The following is a 22,310-nucleotide window of genomic DNA, read 5'->3' on the forward strand; positions in this document are numbered from 1 at the left end:
TGTATCTTCAAAATGAACTTTATTGATATTTGAACTAAATCCTATTCCCCACAGCCTAAATATGTTTCAAAACTTTTCCTAGACCTCATTCTCCAAGAAGAGTGTAGAAGGTGGGAACTGCAGTTACAGTGATATGCAAAACCTGACCAAAACAGTTTGTTTTAAAATTTTAATTTTTGATTGTGATTGAGTTTGAAGTTAAATTTGGATGTAGGAAGGTCTACTTTATTAAAAAATAGATGCAGTAGTCTCTTCATTCTTAGAATAATACGCTGGAAAAATGAAAAATCAATAGAGGCAACCCTGAGAATAGGGGAAAAAACAGTTGAATGTCTCAGTTACTTGTACCTCTTCACTTCTTGCTGCCTTCTTCATGAAATAAGTTACTTGTCAATGACAATGTATTTACAAATTTGTAATACTCATAATATACTGACCAGTCATGCTAGGTCTAAATACATAGAGAGCAGGGGGGGAATTCCATCTGTCAAGTGCTAGGGAGCATTTTATTGACATCATGAAACAGTTGTTTGCAAACATTTTGTCATCTGCTGTAATTTTTCTTGCCTATGGAGAAGCTCTGAAAAATATTACTCTTTAGAGAAGGAATTCTAGTTAGAAGTATGAGGAGACATTGTAATGTACAGTGTTCATTATTAAATTAAAGAAGGCACTTGCTCTCCTGCTTGCCTGAAGATTATATAAAAACAAACAAAAAATAAACCACCTAAAAATATGTCTGCAGGGAAAGGGAAAGTGGTAATGTCAAAAGAGGTTAAATATGTCCACAGAATACATTCATATTTAATAAGACAATGATAAAAGTGATGATCTAATGACTTAACCAGATGCTTCTATTGCATAACTTAAAATTTGAAAGTTAATACCACATTTGAATTATTTTATTTTTTCTTTCTTACTTAAAAAAAAGAATAAACACAATCTCAAAACCAAACCAAGCAACTAAAGAAGCTCTTCAAAGTTCTGTTCATCCAGGCAGCATCACCACTGCCACAACAGAGTAATCCACTCGAGAGCAAGAGCAATTTAATTCAATAAACATATCCTCCTACCAGTTCTTGATTTTATTTCTTAACCACTGACTAGACAATAATGCAACCCCAAAGCAGAATAATCATCAGGTACAACTGTTTGTCTTTCAAATAGACAATCCGTCATTATGTTCTGCATTGCAGAGTGCTTTGAGTGCATATTCAGCCACAGGCTGAGTGCCACATTCAAAAAGCATTTGAGAAGAGACAGAAAAAAATATAAGGAACTAGTAAATGGGTAGGCAAAAGTGATAGAGTCCACATTTCTGGTCAACTCCAGTGTTTGGCCAGGAAGAAGGTAGCTGGTATATCAAAAGAGGGACATGCAGAAACATTGCCTCCACCAAAACCAAAATGTTTTCATCTCCCCACAGTTTAACAGAACTCATACAGTCGTGTATGCCTGTGAACTCAAACATGTTTTCATGTGTCTTGTCCTGTCACCAATGTCACTATCCTTATATTTTCCATGTGGTGTCTTCTATCTTCACAGCTTCAGAATATTTTGAATTGTATCTACCTTCAGTACCAGTTAGAGTTCATCCTAGTGACAAGAAAAATAACAATGGCATTTCTCTTAAACTACAAACAAAAATACTTTTTCATATGATTTTAAAGTTTTCAGTAGCACTAATTTTTCAATTGTACAAACATTTCTTAAGTAGCTGTGTGTTAATATCTTCTTAAGTTTACCCAATCTTGCCTCTGTAATTTGCATTTAATACTATGGATAAAAAAACAATACTAACATAATTTTAAACAGTTATTATTTACAGCAAGTCTTTTGCAAAGGCTTCACAGTAAATGTTCTTACCTTATTTCTAGATTTTTTCCTTTTTCCTTTGTTTTGCATTGCTTCTAATTTTTCATTCAAAAGGTCAGCTATACCTTTTGCATCTCTGCTGTCTATGTATTCCCCAAGAACACTTTTCTTAAAAGAAAATAAAAATAGAGCATGGGTAATATGTTACACATATTTTGTTGTTCAGACAAAATTCAAGAGGAAATCAGGGCAGAATACAATGGCCTTGGAAGTTTGATTTATGATTCATGGATAGATTTTTGTCTCCGTTTAAACAATGCCAGTTTGCATTGTACTAAGAACCACTCTCAGCTGCTAGTTTTCAGAACAACACTAATTTTGTCCTGATCATTAAAGAAACCTGAAACAGTTACAATTTGCTCACATTTACTGACCTGAGTGTTAAAGCTAGACAGCTATTCCAAAGTCTGCCACTTTGTAATCTATGTGAAATCCGTCTCTGCGGGTGACTACTTTGAAGACCTAGAAAGTCTGTACCCTTCACCACAGAAAATCTCACGGAATTTGGTGGCATTGTGCGATTAAAGATTTCTAGAACTTCCCACTAAAAATTCACTTAAAAAAAGGGAAGTAAGTTAAGCCAATTCTCTATCAGAAACCATTGAATACTTTCTCTTCAGCATTAATACATTTAAAAATATCACTATAATATTTCTGAAATTTATTAGTGTTACAAGACTAAAGGCAACTCCCTATAACTAACTGAATTCTCTTTGTATTTTCAATTTATACTATTACTCTGTTAGTAGGAAATGTTGATCTGAAGGAGTCCCACTGATAATTGAAATAGTTTGATAAGGTTTGTTTTTGAGACAACACAACCATATCTTTTTCATTAATTATCTGTCTTATAATACATTATATGTCAGAATTGGTCTTTCAATATAATAACAACATTTAATTATGTTTCTTATTAGCCAAAATGAAGTTGTCCATATTTCATTTAGAGAGATACCATCTACTTTTGGGTAGTTGGTGATGGAATTGGTAAAGGTTGAAAAACATTTTGTCACCCAAGGCCTTCGAAATTAAACCCTAGTTCTGCTTAAGCCTGCATTTTAATTACTATTAGAATTCTATTTCTATTTAGTTCTATTAATCTGCAATTTGTTATTATTGCATCACTGTCCTACTATTTTAAGTATTACTGAAACTGATTATTTGGAGACACAGTAATATATAACCAATTCACTTTAATATGTTATAGAAGTATTCTCTTTAGTTTTAAGGTGAAATGAAATACATTTACTAACAGTATCTGGTCACCAGTAACACTTTACCTTTGTTCCTTGGTAGGGGTAAAACTTAACTGTAGGATAGGCTCTGATATCAGCAGTCTGACAGGTCTGACCATATGCCTGACAGTCTACTTTTCCAGCTTTTACTTTTCCTTTAACAGCCTGAAAAGAAACGTTTATTAGAAACAAACTACAAGTTTCCATGGGTGAGTATAAGCAAATAAGTGGAATATACCAGCAGTGCAGCTAAAAATAAAAAAAAGTGTTGCTTAAATCTTTGAAATATTTCAGAGTAGTTGCTTGCTTGCTTCCCAGACTGTCAGCCTTGTGTCAGGTGTCTCTCTATGTATTCAGAGAGCACTTGTACTTGAATTCAGGGCAAAGCACAAAAGCACCCCACAGCTCCAAAGACCACTCCATCAAAAGTTGAAATCTGTTCTCAAAAGAGGGTCTCTGTGTGTCTGTCTGTGCAAGAGACAATGCCCACTGTCTAGTGGGTCCTAGAAGTGTGCATCATTCCGTAAGTAGGAGGCTCATGGAAGTATTGTGGTTTTTGGATTACTACTAAGAAATAAAGTGCTGATGAGCAAGATTTTAACCATTACAATTATAACAGGCATTCAATACATTTAAAAACATACCCTTGCAAGCATCTCAAATTCAGGAGCAAAATTTTGGCAAGGTCCACACCAAGGAGCATAGAAATCAATGACCCAATGATCTTTCCCATTCAGAACTTTTTCTGTGAAACTCTGAGGGGTGAGATCTACAGACACCTGCGGTAAGTATCTGTGTAAAGGAAGAGTAACAGTTGTAATACATCCAAAACTTTAAACAACATCCAAATTGCATTTAAGAAAAGCTTCTGAAATTAAGAACATGAGTAGTCTGGAAATTCCTATTTCACACTTTGTACTATAGGAGAATAACTTTGTAAATGTGGTAAACAAAATAATATGGTCTTCAAGAGATGGGTGGACAGCAAGGAGTATGCTATTTCTCCAAATTTTAAAAGTAGTAAGTGAAAAGATGTAGAAAATTGAACATCTTAAATTAAGCAATACTTATACCCAAGTGTTTCTAGTTCTTGATTTACATAGTATTTAAATATGTATTTATCCTAGCAAGCAGCATGTGAACAAAGTTGAGTGCAGTAACTTACCCCAATGCCCAGCCTCTGAGTGAATAGGCATCTCTGTGCCATCCATTGTAGCTACTATAAAAACAAGAAAGAGAAAACAAAAAGCCAGTTGCACAGTAGTTTTAATTATTCTGGGAAAAAAGCCTTACAAACAACCCACTCTGAAGAGTGGTGATAATCAAATAAAGAATGTAAATGCGTATGTTTTAGCATATATTTTTACCCTGCTTTCAAATCTGAATAAATGAAAAATCTCACGGATCAAATTAAAACCTACAAAATTAAGGACTAGAAGACCAAAGACAAGAAAGAGAAGAAATAAAAATTAAGATCCCTGTGTCATTTCAAATTACTGAAATGAAATGGCAAAATAAAATCAGTAGTTTGAAATAACAAAGCCAATGGTATCCACTACAGTAATATCCTAACAGCCTATTACAATAGCTGTGCTAAACCTCTTCTACACAACAGAAGAGGTGTATTTGTCTTGTTTCACATCATGGAATGTTTCCCAAACTGAAGCAATGTACTTACTAATATTGATGAGCTGTGTTTGATTTTTGAGGAAAAAGTCTGATTTCAGGATAGCCCCGAACACTTTCTTGGTGACAGAAAGAATAATATTTTTGACAATCCACACTGCCTACACTGATTAATCCATTTAACATCTGAAAAAAAAGAAGAAAACCTACCATCAAATATGTTAACCAATACTATTACAATTTCAGTAATACTTCAGGATTTAAGTCTTAATGACTTAGTTGGGAGAAAAAAATCTCAACAAAACAGACCAAAATTATCACAAGGCTTGCCTCTTCCCTGTAAACTGATCACTGGTATCAGAGCCAACTACCCACGTGCATTCCCTTCATGCACACAATTTAGTATAAGCTGCATGCACAGGGCTCACAAGGCACCTACCTACCTTACCTCCAAGGCACCCAGGAGTGGGATTAACCAGTGCAAAGAATGCCCTGTTCCTGCGTGCCCCATCATAGCTCAGAAACTGTGCCAATCCTGGTGCAGGGCAGATGTGCACAGTGGGCCTGTGTCCTGAACACACTCTGTTTGTTGCCAAGGCCCAAACTATCCAGCATCGGCAGGGAAGCTGGTGATTGCTGAACGTGTCCTACAGAGCCACCACCACTTCATAGACATTCTAACAGAATATCTGTCTTGACTATAATTCCTAGTCAAGTTCTACATGTCTCAAAGTCACGGGCTTGTTTCCAAAGCCCTTTTATTCCCCCACAAATTTTCTAGTTCAAATTCCTGTAAACACCTTCAGGAATAGTTGTCAGTACAGTGATATTACTTTTGCAAATGAGAGAACACTGTAATGACCTTACACACTTGTAACAACATGAAAAACTGGACTACAGTATCAGTGTATTGAAGCTTTTAAAAAGCCAAATAAAAACTTTATATTTGAAACAATACAAAACTGCCAGGTAGGAATTGCCTGTTTTGGTGGCAGTATTAAGACTCTGAATTTTCTCATCTGACAATTCTCTTAAGAAAGTGGTTGTGCCATCTTAGCAATTTCCCAGAAGAGGAACAAAAGCAGAAAAGTGTTTGAATGTCATTTACCCTGGCCATTTTCTTCCATTCTGGCATTAAAGCCTGACAAGGTCCACACCATGGAGCGTAGAAGTCCACCATCCAGATCTCCTCTCGTTTTCTTCTCTGAACTAATTCAGCAAATGTCTCTGGTGTTAGGGAGACCACCGATGGATTCCTGAGATCCTAAATAAAGACAGCTCATGGACATGACTCATTGTTGCACAGCATGTCCCCCATCTAGGGCCATCATGTACAAACAGACTGCATCACATTTTGAGAATGTTCTGCGAAATTTGCTTGCTGTTCTGGTAGAGAACACTCCACACCACTGAAAGGCGTGGAAGCATCAAAACACATTCCTTCAACCCAAAAATCATATGCCTGATTTGTTGAGAAAAACTATCAAAAAAGTACACCCAGATTCTAAAAGGGAGGTTTTCTGCCTTTTCTCAGTAAAAGAAGGTAAAAAACAAGAAATCCAGCTCACCTGGCAGAAACAGGTGTTATGAAACTCAGCCATACTATTTAAGCTGGAATGCAGAAGAATACACGTAGTGCACTATCGGCCTCTGAATGCCAACTGAAAGACTAATCTCCACCTGTTTCTGCATGTGTTCTTGAAGCTGCTTTTTCTGAGCTATCTGGAGAGAAAGGTCTCTTCTAAAAGTGAAAAACAGCCTGTGGATATAGCAGTGAACCTGAATGCTGGAGCAAGCTGGGTGCCAGAACTCTAGCATCAACAGTGATCAATATCAGTAATTTGCACTTCCGTGAGTTAAAGTTCAAGGACAGCTGAAAAATGTGGACAGCACCAATCTAATTGGCAGAAATGTGAACCCCCTCCTATATCAAGGTGTGTATGTGAAGCATTTCCACTTTAAAATTTAGAAGTGATGTAATATGAATTCCTTTATCTTCTCCATAAGACAGAAATCATTACTATTATTTTGCAGATTGGAAGGGATCTTTATTTGCTAATGATCTCAAAGAAATTATGTGACAGAGTAGGGAAATGAATCCATTAGTTGTCAAGTCTCTGACTGACAGTTGCTGGATCACTTTTCTTGCCCAAAGTTTTTTCACCTTTTATTTTCCTTGTCTAATTAAAAATAATTAAAAATCTTAGAATCTTCCAACTAAAGAACATACTTGTGTATGAACTGCATAGAACAAGACTGCAACCAACATTATCATTTACATACCTCTATAAACTCCAAGATCTGCTCAGCAGAGTGATGTCCTTCATACTCATGAACATCAGACTGATTGAACACAACTGTTGTTGGGTAAGCTCGAATGTTGTGCTGATAAAACAGACAATAACAAATTGCACAGAATGATTAAAGCTCTTGGACTTGCCTCTAACTGTCAGAGGTATTGGTAGCTCAAGCTGCTCATCTGTTCAGTTTGTACAATACAAGTGCTCAGGCTTACATGCAGGTGAGAATCTGACACCATAACAAATCAGTAGAGAGAAGATACCAATTGTATTCAGAGATGGCATAGTGTGTTCTCAATTTTAAAAACCAGCCAGTAATTCTTTTGCCATGCTCCACAAATACAGGGATTAATCCATGGGCCTCCTAAACCTTAGTTTTAAAACTATTCCCAGTCCTCAGGTGGAATATTTGTACTGTATGAGTATCTATTGTTTACCATTGGACAGTTGGTTCCTGTCATTTGAATTCCTCAGTGGGTAAACACATCTAAATAAAACTTGACAAAGTTGGTCCTTTTTTGCTCATTTTCCATGCATTTTCAGACATTGATCCCAGCCCCCAGAATTATTCATTTCTGAGACTTCTGAAGTCTCCCAGTAACACTATGAAATTAGAATAAAATCTGACCTGTATTCTGCATTAATACCATCTGTAGTGGTTATATAGTTCACTTCTTTGAAAAAAATTATGATACAAGTGCATGTTCAGTTTACTGCCCTTTAGGAAAGTAATGTTAAAGGACAAACATTGTCTGCCCATATCCTCCTACCCCCAATTCAAAGAAAATAATATTGTTTGAAAGGATTATATCTGTATTTCTTTATTTTTAGTTCCTGTAGCTTACCATGTTGCAAAGGCCTTCATGGACAGTACAGTCTAGTGTTCCAAATTTAAGCTGACCATAAAGATGTTTAGATGCCTTCCTTAGCTCTGGTAACAAAGCTCGACAAGGAGGACACCACTAGAAGACAAAATGCAAGTAAGTGCAATTGCTTTTCCCACAGGTAGCTCTCAGGAGAATATTCGAGATTAATAATCTGCTGCTTTGACAACAGAGTTCACTAAATACAAAACCCAGTTAGGAACTAGAGCTGCCAGGGAATGAGGAATTAGAACACCCTCTCATGATGCTGAAGGGCACTTTCAGGCTACTCCTTAGTACCTACTTACATAGTTACAGAACAGATTTTAGAAAAAGGAATATGTAGCTATTAAATATTTACCGGTGCAAAGAAATCCACAAGCCATGGTTCCTTATCTTTGTCAGGAAAATTCTGAGGTCCCAGTGTGATGACATGGGAGTTCACACTTTCTTTGGCAAATGCAACAATGTCATACAAGATCTTCTTTCCTTCAAAGAACAATGTAGGAAGGAAATTCAATTTTTACCCATGAGAAGTGTAATTAAAAAAACTCCTTGAAAGCAATAGAGTCTTTCAGATCCCTTGTCTAATCTTTAAACACAACCTGCTTAAATAAATTTAGCAGAGACTGACTTGCTTTTCCTTAGGAGGACAACATCAACCTGTCCAAACCTACAGAGGCAGGACATACTGTAGTTGATAGTTGATATGTGGCTAAATATTAAACTGGACAGTTACCCAATATTAGCCAAATAAATGCTTTATCAAGAGAAAACATGTTTTTTGTCAAACAAAATGATGACTTTTTTTGTGACAGGATTATTGGTCATTTTACCATCTTACTTGTCTTGGAATTAAAAAGTACAATTCTAGATACACTTGACTTGGCAAAGGGATTGACAAGGTAAAAACTTCAAGCAAAATAAATTATATTGATAAATCACAGCTATTTAGGTGTAACTGAAATTCCTGCTCACCCAGCTCCAGTGGGCAAAGAGCCAGTCTCTTTATAACCTTTGTATAAGTATTTGTCAGCAGAAATGAGTTTGTCCGAGAATAAGAACTTCAGGTTAATCAAATCTGAAGTCACTGCACAATGACTTACCAAGATTTATTACTGTTCTTAGATTTTAAACCCTTCAACATAGTATATAAAAAAGCCCGATTCTTTTGAGGATTATTTTCCCATAAAGACTGGAGTGAGATGGCTATTGGTAAATGTTCTACATGCCATCTATTTTCTAAATAGTAAACCAAACCATTCAGAAAAAAAAAAACCTCTGTATGCACTGAAGTCCAATGTACTTCTCTTCCACTGTAATCCACACCATTATAAAAATGCTGCATGGATGTGACCTCTTCTTGCCCTCTATGCAGCAATGTAAATTACAGGAAGTATATAAGGTTCTTCCTTACATACCAATCATTAGATGTATGGGATCATCTCTCCCCCTTGATAAGCCTAATCTTTTCTAAGTTGTGAAAAATTTTCCACTTTTCCTGTTTATAATGGCACTGAGGTTCTAACTTAATCCTAGCAGGCTGTTTCTAATACACCTCAGAGGCTGAAAAATGTGAACTTCATCTTGCATAACTGTTTTGTGCCACATACTAGACACAAGCTACACCTGTTCCTGCAAGCTACAGTTTAGCTTCAGGCTCTCTTCTCCTTTAACCAGCATTTTTGAATCCTTTCAGCAGTAAATAGTAACATAGTTCCAGCCTTTCCTGAAATGAAACTGTGATGTTGGAAATGAAAGTAAGTGGTAAAAGTCTCAATATCTTGGACAGAAGTTAACAAAGCATGGAATTAGTTTTAGTGCAGTGATACATGAAACCAAATCCAAGTTTGTCAAACTGGCTACACTGTGTAAGCAGCACGTTAAGCCTCTGTGAAGGGTGTGTCTTACAATGTTCTTTGGTTATCCTACCCAAAGAGAGGCTGTCCTGATCAGCTTCAGAGATTTCATTTGTATGTCATTATGTAAATGATGTTGAAACAGACTGCAAAGAAAAAATACATCCCTCAGCATCTGATGACTGCTTACCCAGGAAAAATAGAAAAAAGAAAACCAAAGGAAATTATACATAATTTGTATAAGGCTACATTATGATCAGAGGAAAGACAGCAAATATTAAAGCTACAAAACTGTTCTTTGGGAAAAAAGAATGTGGTTTGCCAAAGATTTTGTAATCTCAAAGGGATTAGATCATGATTTAGACTTGCCAAAGTTTTCCTTACCATGATGAATTTCATAATCTCCGGTTCCTTTTCCTTTGAAGACTGCTAAACAAGGCTGATAAACATATAGTTTGTTGCAGATGGTTGGCGAGGAAAGACAGTTGAACTTCCCCACCTATATTAAACAGACAATGCCATTTTAATTAAAGCAACCTAATTTATATCAATTAATATATTTTGAAAGAAAGTTAAAGTTAGAAAACAAAGGTAAAAATATGAAAAACTGACAGAATATAAAAAAAAATATGAAAAACTGTTGTTTTATAAACAACAGAGATCTTAAGAAAAATTGATGTTCAAGGAAAACTACTAACTTAACTATATTAGGTTGCTTGCTAATTTTTAATTTAAAGGCAAAATGGGGAATAAAAACTTAAAGAATTCTCTTTTTTCCCCCTCCAAATATAACAGCAAGGAAGCAAGAAGATACCTAAAATAAATATAACATTAAAATTCTTCTAGTCAAAGCAACAATTAAAAAAAAAAATACATGCTTTACAGAATAATGCAATCCATAGGCCTTTAGTGCAAAGTTTGAACATGGTTTCTTTTTATTAAGAAAATAATCAGCATGATCACAGGGTTTTCTGAATAATTAAAATATAGTTCCACAAACATAAATTTGATGTTGGAATATTAATTTATAATCATTAACCAAATGGGATCTGCAGCAACGTTTCCAAAGACAGAGCAGATTTAAAAGATAATCTCTCTCTACTTTTAAATTATACAAAACGTACAGGAAATTTAAGTGATTGCTTTAAATAAAAAAAACTTTACTGCAGATCTACTATATGGTATCTCTTCCAGTACCAGAGGTGGCATGTGGTGGTAACAGCTAATAACAATGCAAACCATGACTTGTTCTTGGAATGTAAACGGCATTTAACATTAGATGAGTGAGCACTCTTACCTGAATATGCTCATCTTTCAGTAAAAATTTAAGTTTCTTAAATTCCTGCACATTTGATTTATCCCCCTCCCCAAACTGGAAGAAAAGCAGCCACCGGTGATGAGCTAGACGGTCCTTTAAACCACAGGTAAAAACAAACAAACAAATTTTTAATTAAACAAAAAAAATTAAATAAACAAAAAATTAATCCCAACTACACCAAGGTGTAAAATTCTTTTGTGCTTTATAAAGGCAAATGTCTAGTTATTCATCTCCAAAAGACCTCCGCTAAACAAATTCTTTCATGTAGTCCTTCCACTAAACTTCCTTGTACTGCATCATAATCAAGGAAGTGGAAAAAAATCTGACAGCAAGCTGGCTACGAGCTGCACTCTAATGTTGTTGTTTCTGTGTGGATTTCCTGTTGTAAATTACACTGCTATGTGCAACTACAAGTGTGGAAAGAGATTTACTTTTGTTTTTTTTCTCCAAGGCATGAGTCACTTTTAATACTCTTAATTTCAGTTCATACATAAATTATCATGGATTAACAAGTATTTTCTTTTTCTTTTCTAAATTACCAAACAAAACACACTTAAACCAAAATTCTCTGCAGTGTAGTTGATTCAAAAAATAACTAGAAAATTGCAGTTGCAGAGTGAGTTGCAATGGCAATTGCTTTGATTTTCTATATTCCTATGAAATCTCCTCCCCTTACTTTTGTTATTTTGCTAAACAACAGAAGTAAATGTAGACAAACAGTGTTAAATTATTTTAGGTACAGATAAAAAGAAGTAATATTGAGTTAAATACTAAGTTGTTGTGTCAACAGGATTTGAGAAACATAGAAAATAACAATAAAAATATATTATTTGAAGAAATCTTAGCATATTTTAAAACATTTACCTCTAATGATGCGGCAGAGATTATTTCAAAGTCCGGGAGATGCTGCATTACTTCCTGATATATTTCTCTGGCATCCAAGGAGTTAAGAAACTAGGATGGAAAGTTAACTGTATTTATTACAAGGAATTACAAACATCAACCTCATTAGTACTCAGTGTCAGGGAATATATTCTGATTTTTTCCCTTCGTTCCAATGGAGAATGCAGTTAATAATATTTTATTTGATCAACTTCTTTTTTATACATGTAATTTTACAAACATCACTCTCAGAATACTGCTTTTTAGCTCACTTGCCTACAATAGTCAACTCAAGAAACTGTATTTTGTCAAGACAGGGACCAAAGAGTGTGAAATTCAAATTTCACACCAAAACTTTACAAGATTTCCAATTTAGTTTTACAGCCTTCCTTAACTGCACTGTAGAGATATTTAGGTTTCCTTAACTTGTAAAATTTTGGAAGTAATACAAATCAGTAACAGAGTTCATAAGTTAAAAGGTTCAAAGTAGGCAGGTTGCAATTTATTTTCCTCCTTTTAAAAATACAGGTAACAGTAGTGACAATAAAGGAACAAGTCGTGCTTCAAACAGAAATGTCTCCCATCAATTAGGGAAGTTAAAACTACCATACAAATGTAGGCTGCAATTTTAGAATAGAACTGAGCAGTAAAATTTGTACTGACAGACACTGTAGGAGTACTTTTATCACATATGTCAGGGTAGCATTTCTCAAACTTGTGATACCTGGGGCATATTATTTCTGGAATAAAAAATTAGGGGCACATCAAAGATCACAGAATCATTTAGGATGGAAAAACCATTAAGATCATTGAGTCCAAGCTGTACCAGCTGTCAGGTTCACTACTCTAAACCATGTCCCCAAGTGCAATGTCTAGACGTGTCTTAAATACCCCAGGGGATACTGACTCAACCACATCCCTCTGGGCAGTTCCAGTGCCTCACAACCCTTCTGCTGAAGAAAGATTTGCTAATATTCAATCTAAACCTCCCTAGCTTGAGACCATTTCCTCTTCTCCTATCAGTTTTTACTTGGGCTAAGAGAATCCCAGGCTTGCCCAGGTCAGCTGGGCAGCAGTGTTAGAAGCAGCTCTTGGGCCAGTCACAGAGCACTTCCCAGCCCTGAGCTCCCAGAGCTGCTCAGGGAGGCTCCTGGGGAGGTGGCCAGGCAGAGTCACAGGCTGCTGTTCACTCTCCCAGCAAACTGGAATCACCTCCAGGATCACTGCCTGAGCAGACAGGGATATAAACTCATGCAGAGCATACCAGCTTAGAAGATAAAAGGAGAAAACATCTTTTCAGTTTTGTATCATCAGTCTGGAAATGATTTATACATTCCTTTAGCATAGTTATCACTTTGTTTATCTAAATAGATAATCAAAGCAAGTCATACCAAAACACCTCCTTTCTCTTTGTTATTAATGGTGGCTCCAGGTGGAAAGTATGCAGTAGTACTAGATGAGACATCTAAATTATCACAAAGCTCACCCTGGGTGCCACAGTCCATCCAGCCCACATTAACAAGACCTTCCTGTAATTAGGAAAAAAACAACACAAAACAAATCCAAAGAAAAGTATTTTTAAATTTCAGGTGCAGAAATGCTTTTGAAAATCCCAACACAGGCAATTATATATAATAATTAAAAAATGAAAAGAAACAACACTGTAATTTATTACATAATATTAATCCTTATTTTATAAAATTCTTAAAAAAGTTTGTTATTTCAAAAGCTACTCAGGCAAAGTATTTAATCCTTTTAAAAGTTAACGGGTGTTATCTTGGTTCTACTAAACTCAGTGAGAGTTTTAGTTACAATTGGATGCTTTCACTTCTGTTAATTTGTTTTAAATATAACAGGTAATGCTTTCAAAGTGAAACACTGCTTACCAACATGCCAGCTAGCTTAAGGCGGGTTTGGTAACTCAAGCAATCTGCAAAACAAATTTTTTTTATTTACAAACATAAAACTTCATCTTATTAATGCACTAAATCTACTCTTGCTTAGAATTGCCCCTTTCCTCCCAAAAAACATGACCATTTCTAATGGCATGCTTCCTGGCTGTTCATCCAGTATTCCTGGAGTTGTCATATCTAATAATCAGCACTTAATGACTGTCTACTCCAAATTAAAAAACCCCCACAAATAACATTCTCTTGCTTCATCAACACAGAATTCTCATTTAAACAATTTTACTATTTTCTTTACTGTAAATACTGACCTTTAAAATTTGTTAACCACTGTTTGAAAAAAAATTAATCCAAGTATCTACATAGAGTCTTGGAATGATATTTCAACAGAAATATCAATTTTCTGTGATACAAATAAGAATTCACTACAATAAATATAACATGTGCTTTAATTATCCATCCAGACTTTGAATAGCTGCCTTTGGAGGCAGATTTTTTTTTACAAAACACAATGCATCAACTTCTGTTTAACTGAAACAAAGTTGAAAACTTAATAACAAAAGGACTGCAACTTGAAATCAAGCTATTTACAAATGTAAATCCAAGACTGAATCTCTGGCTATTCAGTTCTCAGAACAAAGGTCTCTTCATAAGGCTGAGAAGTCTATTTGTCAAAGGCGTAGTGCATTTACTTAACTCCACCAGCTAACCAAGGTAACTTTCTCATATATTGTATCCAGTACTGATCCCACGAAAGCCAGGGACAAACAGCTACAAAAAAACTACTCTGATGTGAAACCAGTGGTAAGAGGCAATTACTGTGTGCAAACCTAACTTAGCACTTATTCAGGTGAATTTTAATATTGGTGGTTTAAGGGGCAGATACAGCCTTTCTGCTACTCAGCTATCATGAGAAGGTGGCAGTACCTCAGCAGTACCTGTACCTGAGCTGGAAACTGAAGGGAGAAACCTTTTCTGCCACTTCCCCTCCTGATGGGTTACACTCCAGTGCTGCTTTAATGACTCACAGGACATTATAGAAGCACAATAACAAAATATTTCCCTTAATGTCCCTTTTGTCAAACTGCTTTTAACAGAGAGCTTAAATGACCCACAGGCCAAATACTGTGGTGACCTAAGATGTTTTTTAGCAGCAAAAGGGATTACGCCTTTATCAACAAAAGTACTTTTTTTTGTCACATTATTTAAAAAGTATTTAATATACTTACCCCCACGTTCAGCACAGAAGGTGATCAGCCAACCAACACCAGATGCAAATGAAGTTTCAATAGCATTTACAAAATTTCCTAAGAGTGAAGGAATTTGCATCAGTTTGCAACGAGTTAAACATGACCATGAAACAAGGTTTTATATTTGTATTAGCAAATGACATTAACTATTTTTATTCTCAAAAAGAAGACTTAACAATAGTTGACAGATTCAGTCATATGCATAGTTTCTGCCATATTTTATAAAGTAAAAACAATTTCAACAATAGCCCCCCAAGCCAAAAGTGAACATTACCTGCCCATAACTCAGTGACTGTGCTTGTAACATACTGCATGGCAAAGTTCTTTAAGCTCTCCTTTGACCTGTCTCCATAATATTTCACTGGTTGCTATAAAAGACAAAGAGTAAAGTTTATAAAATTAAGGAAAAAAAAATAAGGCAAATAACCCCATCCCAAAACCTACTGTGTTCTTCTAAGAGTACTAAAGCAACTGCAGGACAAACCCCCACTACTACCCTAACTGTTCTCTCCCACCCCTATCAGAATGTTTGAATTTTAATCATTATTTAAATTTTGTAATGTGATTTCTTTCCAAACGCTGCAACATGAGGATAATTTAGTCTTAGAAGCAGCAACTCCCAATGATTGTATTTCTATTTAAATAAAAATTGCTTACATCACTCCATTTAGCATTGAACCTCTTAAACTCATCATTGTCAAAATGTACCCATCTATTCGAGTGCACTTTGTACACCACCCCAGCACCACGACTTAGCAAGCAGCTCTAAAGAGTGACATACATTATGCAGGTAGCATGGAGGGAATCTTGCAGAAGGAATTTCCAAGTTTCTTTAGGCATATGGTCATATTCTTTAAGACTCAAAACCACAGATTATGCTTTGTACTTGCAAAGTCTATAAGAGAAACTGTTCAAGGAGACTTGTTGCTTTGCTACAGCACCTCTGCTGACAGGAGCTTCCCAATCAGAAGTGATATTGCACAGAAAAATTACTCAGAAAAACCATTGTAAAAATATATTAGCATTTATTTCAAATTATATATATATAAAATATACATTCTATATATTAGCAAATACATTTTTGATGTTAACTTAGTAAAATAATTTGACCAGGGTAAAGAAAAAGTTATATTTATTATTAAAAGAAATAACATACTAAAAAGGAAGATCTTTATAAAAAAAAAAAATCTCTATGACTGAACAAATATTAAAGAAACACTTCTCCAGATTTCATTCCAAAAACACTTGAAGTCTTATCACTCACCATTCCAGTCTTGAAAATGTACAGACTGGGGTAACTGTTAATCCCTTTAATTCGACAAAGCATTCTGTTATCTCCACAGTTCACAGCTCCAATGCGTATTACTCCATCCAGCTCCTTAGCAAATTCTCTCCACTAAAAAAAAAGTCAAAAAAGAGGCTATTTTCCTATAAATATATAATGAAAAATGAGCACATGTTTTATTTCTGGCATTTAGAATTGTTGTCTCTGGTTTCAGATTCAGTGTAAAAATCTACTTCATTAAGTTTTATGCTATTAAAACCAATGAAATTTCAGAGTTCATTTACTTGGTTTACGTACCGTAGGCGCTAAATCATGGCAGTGGGAGCAGCGAGGAGAATAAAAATTCACAAACCACAATTCTCCTGAGTTAACAGCAGCATCTAGATGGAGAGAAGAAAATTTTAAGTGAATCATGCGTATCTGCTATGTAGTTACATCTAGGATGTACATTTTTGCTATCCTGTATTCCCCAAAAGCTGTATTAAGTATTTAATGTCAGGCACAGTAATGCAGATGAACATGCTGTTGTAGGCAGGTGTACAAAAATCCTATTTCAGAAGGTATCAGCACCTGTTCTATTAATTAAGAAAAAAAAGTACCGTCTGCAGATTATTCTAGCTGAAATGTGTGATAGTGTAAGTCTAGTTACAAAATAGAAGTTCTAAAAGATTTTTATCCACTAGAGTTTTCCATTTCCTTATATTACTTTATGTATTTAGTGAGTCCCACCTGGCAGTATTTTTATGAAGAAATCATGTCTAATGCAAGTTAAAAATCCAAGTTAATATAATTACTAGAAAAGTCAAGGGAAACATAAATCATCTTGCTTATGAATGAAAGCAACAGCAACAAAATATACACAAAGAGCAGTTATCAGCTTTAATTACTTGGCTTTCAGCCTGTCCAATTTTCTTCTAGTGAATTTTGTAACCTTTATTTGCCTATATTAAAATATCCTAACAAAAAAAGACAACTAAGGAATATGTAGACCCTGCAAATAGATTAACCAAAGCAAGACTGTGGTCTCAGGGAGACCTCAGCATCATGAGGGTCTGCTATTGGAACAATTTACAAGACTAATTCAGCATGTAGGTCCAATCTTGTGCACAGGAAACCATACTCAATATGTAGATGAAAAAATCACACAAAATCCAGTATTTTTACTCTAGCCTCTCTTAGTTATAAACAACTTAATTGCAATTTTAAAAGAAAAAAAGCCTGGACAGTATTCTCATTGAGACTGTTATCTTTCCACACCTTTTTCTCCTTAGCTGTGTTTTTAGTATCTGGTATCACCTTCTGGTTTTGAACTACACACAACTGACTGGATTTCACAGAAAAAAAAATATATTAGAAAAGTTTTATCAAGTGCATTTTTAGACAAGAGAAACAGCAACCATAAATTAGGAGTAACAAAATTTTAATTCAAATCATTTCCCTTTACAGACTTCACAAAATAGCTCTAAAACTTGATGTAAGCTGTTTATTGATATTGACTTATTTGCTAGCTAGTGATTAACAGGAACCATTAAGGGGATTTTTTTTTGTTGTTTGTTTTCTCATGTGAAGATGATTTTTCAAAATGTGTTTGTAAAGATAGGTAAGAAAAACCTACCAAGACAAGCTCAATATGTAAAAATTGTACTTTGGGTTGTCATGTTTATTTATTTAAAAAAACTTACCAAATTCTCCTCTATCCAATGTTATAATTTCGGGATCATCGTCATAAATACCTATTAAAAAAACACAGAAATTGCTTTTATTTTTCCACCTTTAAAACAAACAAACTATCATCTTATGCACAACAGAAGACAGTAGATTTAAGCTGAAAGACTAAGCTGGCAAAGAGGTTTTACAAAAATGTTATCCTTGTTTAGTACTATGGACCCTGAGTTTAACCTCTTGCTAGCTCACTCATTCTCATGCTACCACACCCACTATCAGAACATTCTTTTGTTAATTTAGTAACCAACCATGGAGTGAGTAGAGAATTAGAACTACTGCTGTTATGGCAAGAGCATTAGAAATAACATCATCCAGCTGTCAGATTAAAATTCAAGAAGCCTCAGCTCTCACTGAGAGCTTTATGTAATGTCCAGAAGCTTCCACACTTTCTCAGCCTCTTACCTACACATTTAGATCACAAAGGTGTTTCCAGCCACAGGCTTTTCCACTAACAAGGTGTGTGTGTGAATGCAGTGGAATGAAGTGGGTAGAACAAAGGTAAGGAAGACAAAGCTAACCAGTCCTACCTAGGGCATCACTACAAAACACTCCACTACTTCAACTACACAAGAAAGGCAGTGCAGAGTACCAAAAATACTATTAAGGAGCATTATATTATGCTACTACAGTTGCAGATCTTTTACAGTACCTAACACGGTGAGATGTCATTTCACCTGAAGTACACAAGGATCAAATGTAAATAAATAACGAGAGAAATTAATTTCTACAGGTGACAAAGTACTTTTTATATTACTTTCCATTTATATCTCACGTAATATAGTACATATGCTCACCCATACATATAAACATATATAAAGCTATACTTTTATATACACACACACATATAAAATATAAAAATAGCTGCTTCCTAAAACACTGATTAACAGACATTTCAGGATACTGTTTCTCCATCAAGCACTGAAACTTCAGGGAGATAAAATTTAAATCTGTTTATTTGAAGAAGTTTTAGGCTAATTTGCATATTTTCTTGTGATACTTGTGCCACTGTTTTTTTCAATTTCAATCTGCGCAGACATTAATTTCTTAGAGCTTGGGACATATTATATCAAACAACACTAGAAAAAAAATTGTTGCCAAGGTAGAAGTTCCTTTCATCCCAATCCAACTATGTTCCTCGGTTCCCTGTTGTAGCTTACTCCTGTTACAGCAGCTCTGAGAATCATTCATTGCAGCGTTTCCCTACAACTACCTAAAATTTGTTGAGACAAACATTAAGTAACTCGTCTCAAGATCATTTTAGGTATGATTCTACTGTTTTTTTTCAGTTTCTGCTACCTTTTTACTGATGCCTAATTGCATAAATGCATATCAAATAGGCTTGACAGTGCAAAAATTTACTCTCAAAAAATCCCCCTGAAGAATACTAAACAAAGAAGATCTCTGCATTAAAAAGTTAAAAAGAATCCTGATGAAATATTAACACTGACATTTAAGTGAAAAAAGTCTTTGCACTTTAAAAAAATAAACAAGAAGTTAGATGACCTATAAAAAGGCAAGCAGCAGGAACAAGAGGCTAGGTAAATAGATTGCATCTTTGGATAGCCATTAACAGGGTAAATAAAATATTGGGCCAGCAGAGAGAAAGCGACAGCTACAGAGCAGACAGAAATCTGGAGAGGATACATAAGAAACATGTGAAAAGCTCTGATACAGATCTGAATATGGCATCTCCTTGTGACTGTTTTAAGCAAATCACAAACATACATCAGAACTTACCAAAATCGTAGCGATAAAAGTGCCAGCTCTCGTAACGACCTCCCTGCTGCTGATCTTCGAGACCCTTCTCTCCATATTTATCATACTTCTTCCGTAGGTCTTCATCTTTAAGTACTTCATATGCTCTATTTATTTTCAAAAAATTTTCATGTGCATTTGGATCATTCTATGTAAGAAAAACTATAATTAGTAATTAATTAATAAACCATATAGTGCATATAATGCTGAGAAAATTATCTTTGGAAATATTTTTATATCTCTGCTAAGGATGTCAGTTGTGATGGAAGCAGACATTGCATTGTGATCTCAAACCAAACTACAGTAAAGTTTTCCTTTCCCAAAGCCAGATCTGTCCTCTTACTTCTTCCATCCTCACCAAAGTACCAACTGAAACACAAAGTGAACATTACTGGCAGCTTGGGAATTAGAATGGTGAAAAATCTGCAGACATATTTGCAGTGTAAAAGTGGTGGGCAAAATGTGCCACACAGTCTTTTAACTTCTGCTTACACATTTCATTCAAAAGACGCGTTTCCTTAAGATTTTTGATTCTTCTTTTTTTTTTGCTAGATACACAGGAAATTAATTACTTTTTGTTAAGTAATTTGACATTACTTAACGTAATGTCTAACAAATCTTCTATATGTATCATCTCTAAATTTGAAAATAACCAGTTGAAAAATCTTTAGTAGTATCTGCATGCTCAGAAACAACAGAATCTGACCCCAAAGGCCATTATTGTGAAAGTATCAACAGAGAAAACAAAACTTTCATTTCATACCTACAAGTTGGCATTCCTAACTTTGATATTTGGCTTTCTTGCTGAGCTCTGTCAGAGGCTCCACTGTAGTCAGTGAAGGCAGGCCCTGAGCTGATATGAAATACTGCTGTCTTTTGGGACTCCATGCAGTTGTACATACAAAGTTCTAAACTTTTTATTTCCTGTGAATTTACACTTATTTCAAGTCATTTCAACGAAAAACTGATGATGTTTAAAAGTGATTTCTTTGTATTTCAGAAAGATGGTAGCACAGACTGAGCCATTCCAATCTTCTCTCTCCAGTTAGTCCAGAGCTCTCTGTAACCTCCACCCTTATCCCTTAGCAGTTCCAGGATGTCTGTTTTGTCCTACTTGATACTTGGAGACTGATGTCTCACAACAGGCTGGTCTTATTTGATGTTTAGAGGAGACTTCAGGGCAGGGAAACAGCAAGTCCCCCAAAACTAAATGGAAAGAGGAAAAACTCAACAATCTTGACTCTTTTTACTACAGCAATTTAACACAGCCCAAATTCAACAAAACCATGTATGACCACTCTATCACTTTTTGTACGTTTTCTCTGCAGAAAATCTGAGTTGAACTATATAATCAGGTGGCTACTTCACAGTAACAGAGATGCACTTTTGGTAAATTAAAACTGCTTTTTGTTTAAACAATAAGATCCATTAAGTCAACAACTTTGACTTGTTAAAAGGTAACTTACCTGATTTTTATCAGGGTGCAACTTTAATGCCAGCTTTTTGAATGCTTGTCGTATTTCTCTACTACTTGCTTCTTTGGATACTCCAAGTAAACTATAGTAGTCCTGATCAGTGCACACAAGAACTATTACACATACTAAAACTAGCAATAAAGACCTTTTAAAATATCTAATATAATCTCCTTTGGATGCTAAAAACTCCATTATGAAGCTTTTGGAAATTTCACAGGCTCTGATTCAAACAGACTTTGGGAAGAGTCTCCAGTAAATGTGCCAACATTCAGAGATACAGCTGTATTTATGGCAGAGCTCTTCAAAACGCCTGTCCTACTTCATGTCACAAGTCTTGCTAAAGAGACACCCTGAAAGATAACAGAAGAAAAAAAACAATTAAACACTGCCTCTTCAATAAACACAGGTTAGTAATGTACCCCACCATCAGCTTGTGCGGACTGCACATAAGCATTTAAGTTTCCGTGTGGCTAATTATCTTCTTTCTGAAAACCACACAAGTGGTAGCCCATCTCTTAATTGTTACCTTAATTGAGGTAATCATGCACAGCTTCACGGAATGACACTAAAAGCCACGCACCTGTATCGCATTAAAAAAGGCGGGTGAAGGAGGGCTCACACTTACCTTCAGCAGCGGCGGGGGTCATTCCGCGGAAAGGGCCGGTGGCTCCGAGCCGGCCGCCGCCCCGGGGCGGGGGCTGCCCGCCAAGGAGGCTGCGGACGCCCCTCGCAGACAAAGCCGGGCGGGCGAGCCGCTGCCGCCGGGAGCCGCTGCCGCCGGGAGCGCGCAGGTCGGACCCCGTGGGGCTGGGGCCGGGCTGCGGCGGGAGGGCCGGGGAGGCACCGAGGAGGCACCGGGGCGGGGCGGCCGCCGCGCTCTGCCCTCCCCGCGGAGCGGAGGGAGCGGGGCCGGCCCCGGGCTCGGGGCTGCGGAGCCGGCGGTGCGAGCGGGCCG

General features: G+C 35.9%; 1 protein-coding gene across 1 annotated transcript; it reads right to left on the reverse strand.

Annotated features, from left to right (window-relative positions):
• On the reverse strand, positions 1 to 22,271 carry DNAJC10 (DnaJ heat shock protein family (Hsp40) member C10). The gene is made up of 23 exons (XM_053947809.1): positions 21,981 to 22,271; positions 21,347 to 21,705; positions 19,863 to 20,028; positions 18,083 to 18,133; positions 16,698 to 16,780; positions 16,380 to 16,511; positions 15,390 to 15,483; positions 15,095 to 15,172; positions 13,845 to 13,888; positions 13,350 to 13,487; positions 11,941 to 12,030; positions 11,056 to 11,169; positions 10,143 to 10,257; positions 8,261 to 8,388; positions 7,882 to 7,998; positions 7,020 to 7,121; positions 5,845 to 6,000; positions 4,789 to 4,922; positions 4,276 to 4,329; positions 3,755 to 3,902; positions 3,156 to 3,275; positions 1,867 to 1,983; positions 1 to 1,596 (listed from the first exon to the last, which is right to left on the reverse strand). The coding sequence occupies exons 2-23, from the start codon at positions 21,545 to 21,547 to the stop codon at positions 1,585 to 1,587; spliced, it is 2,394 nt and encodes a 797-aa protein (XP_053803784.1). The 5' UTR covers positions 21,548 to 21,705; positions 21,981 to 22,271; the 3' UTR covers positions 1 to 1,584.
• Positions 22,272 to 22,310: the final 39 nt, after the last annotated feature.

This window comes from Vidua chalybeata, chromosome 7 (genome assembly GCF_026979565.1).
Source record: "Vidua chalybeata isolate OUT-0048 chromosome 7, bVidCha1 merged haplotype, whole genome shotgun sequence".
Taxonomy (NCBI): Eukaryota; Metazoa; Chordata; class Aves; order Passeriformes; family Viduidae; genus Vidua; species Vidua chalybeata.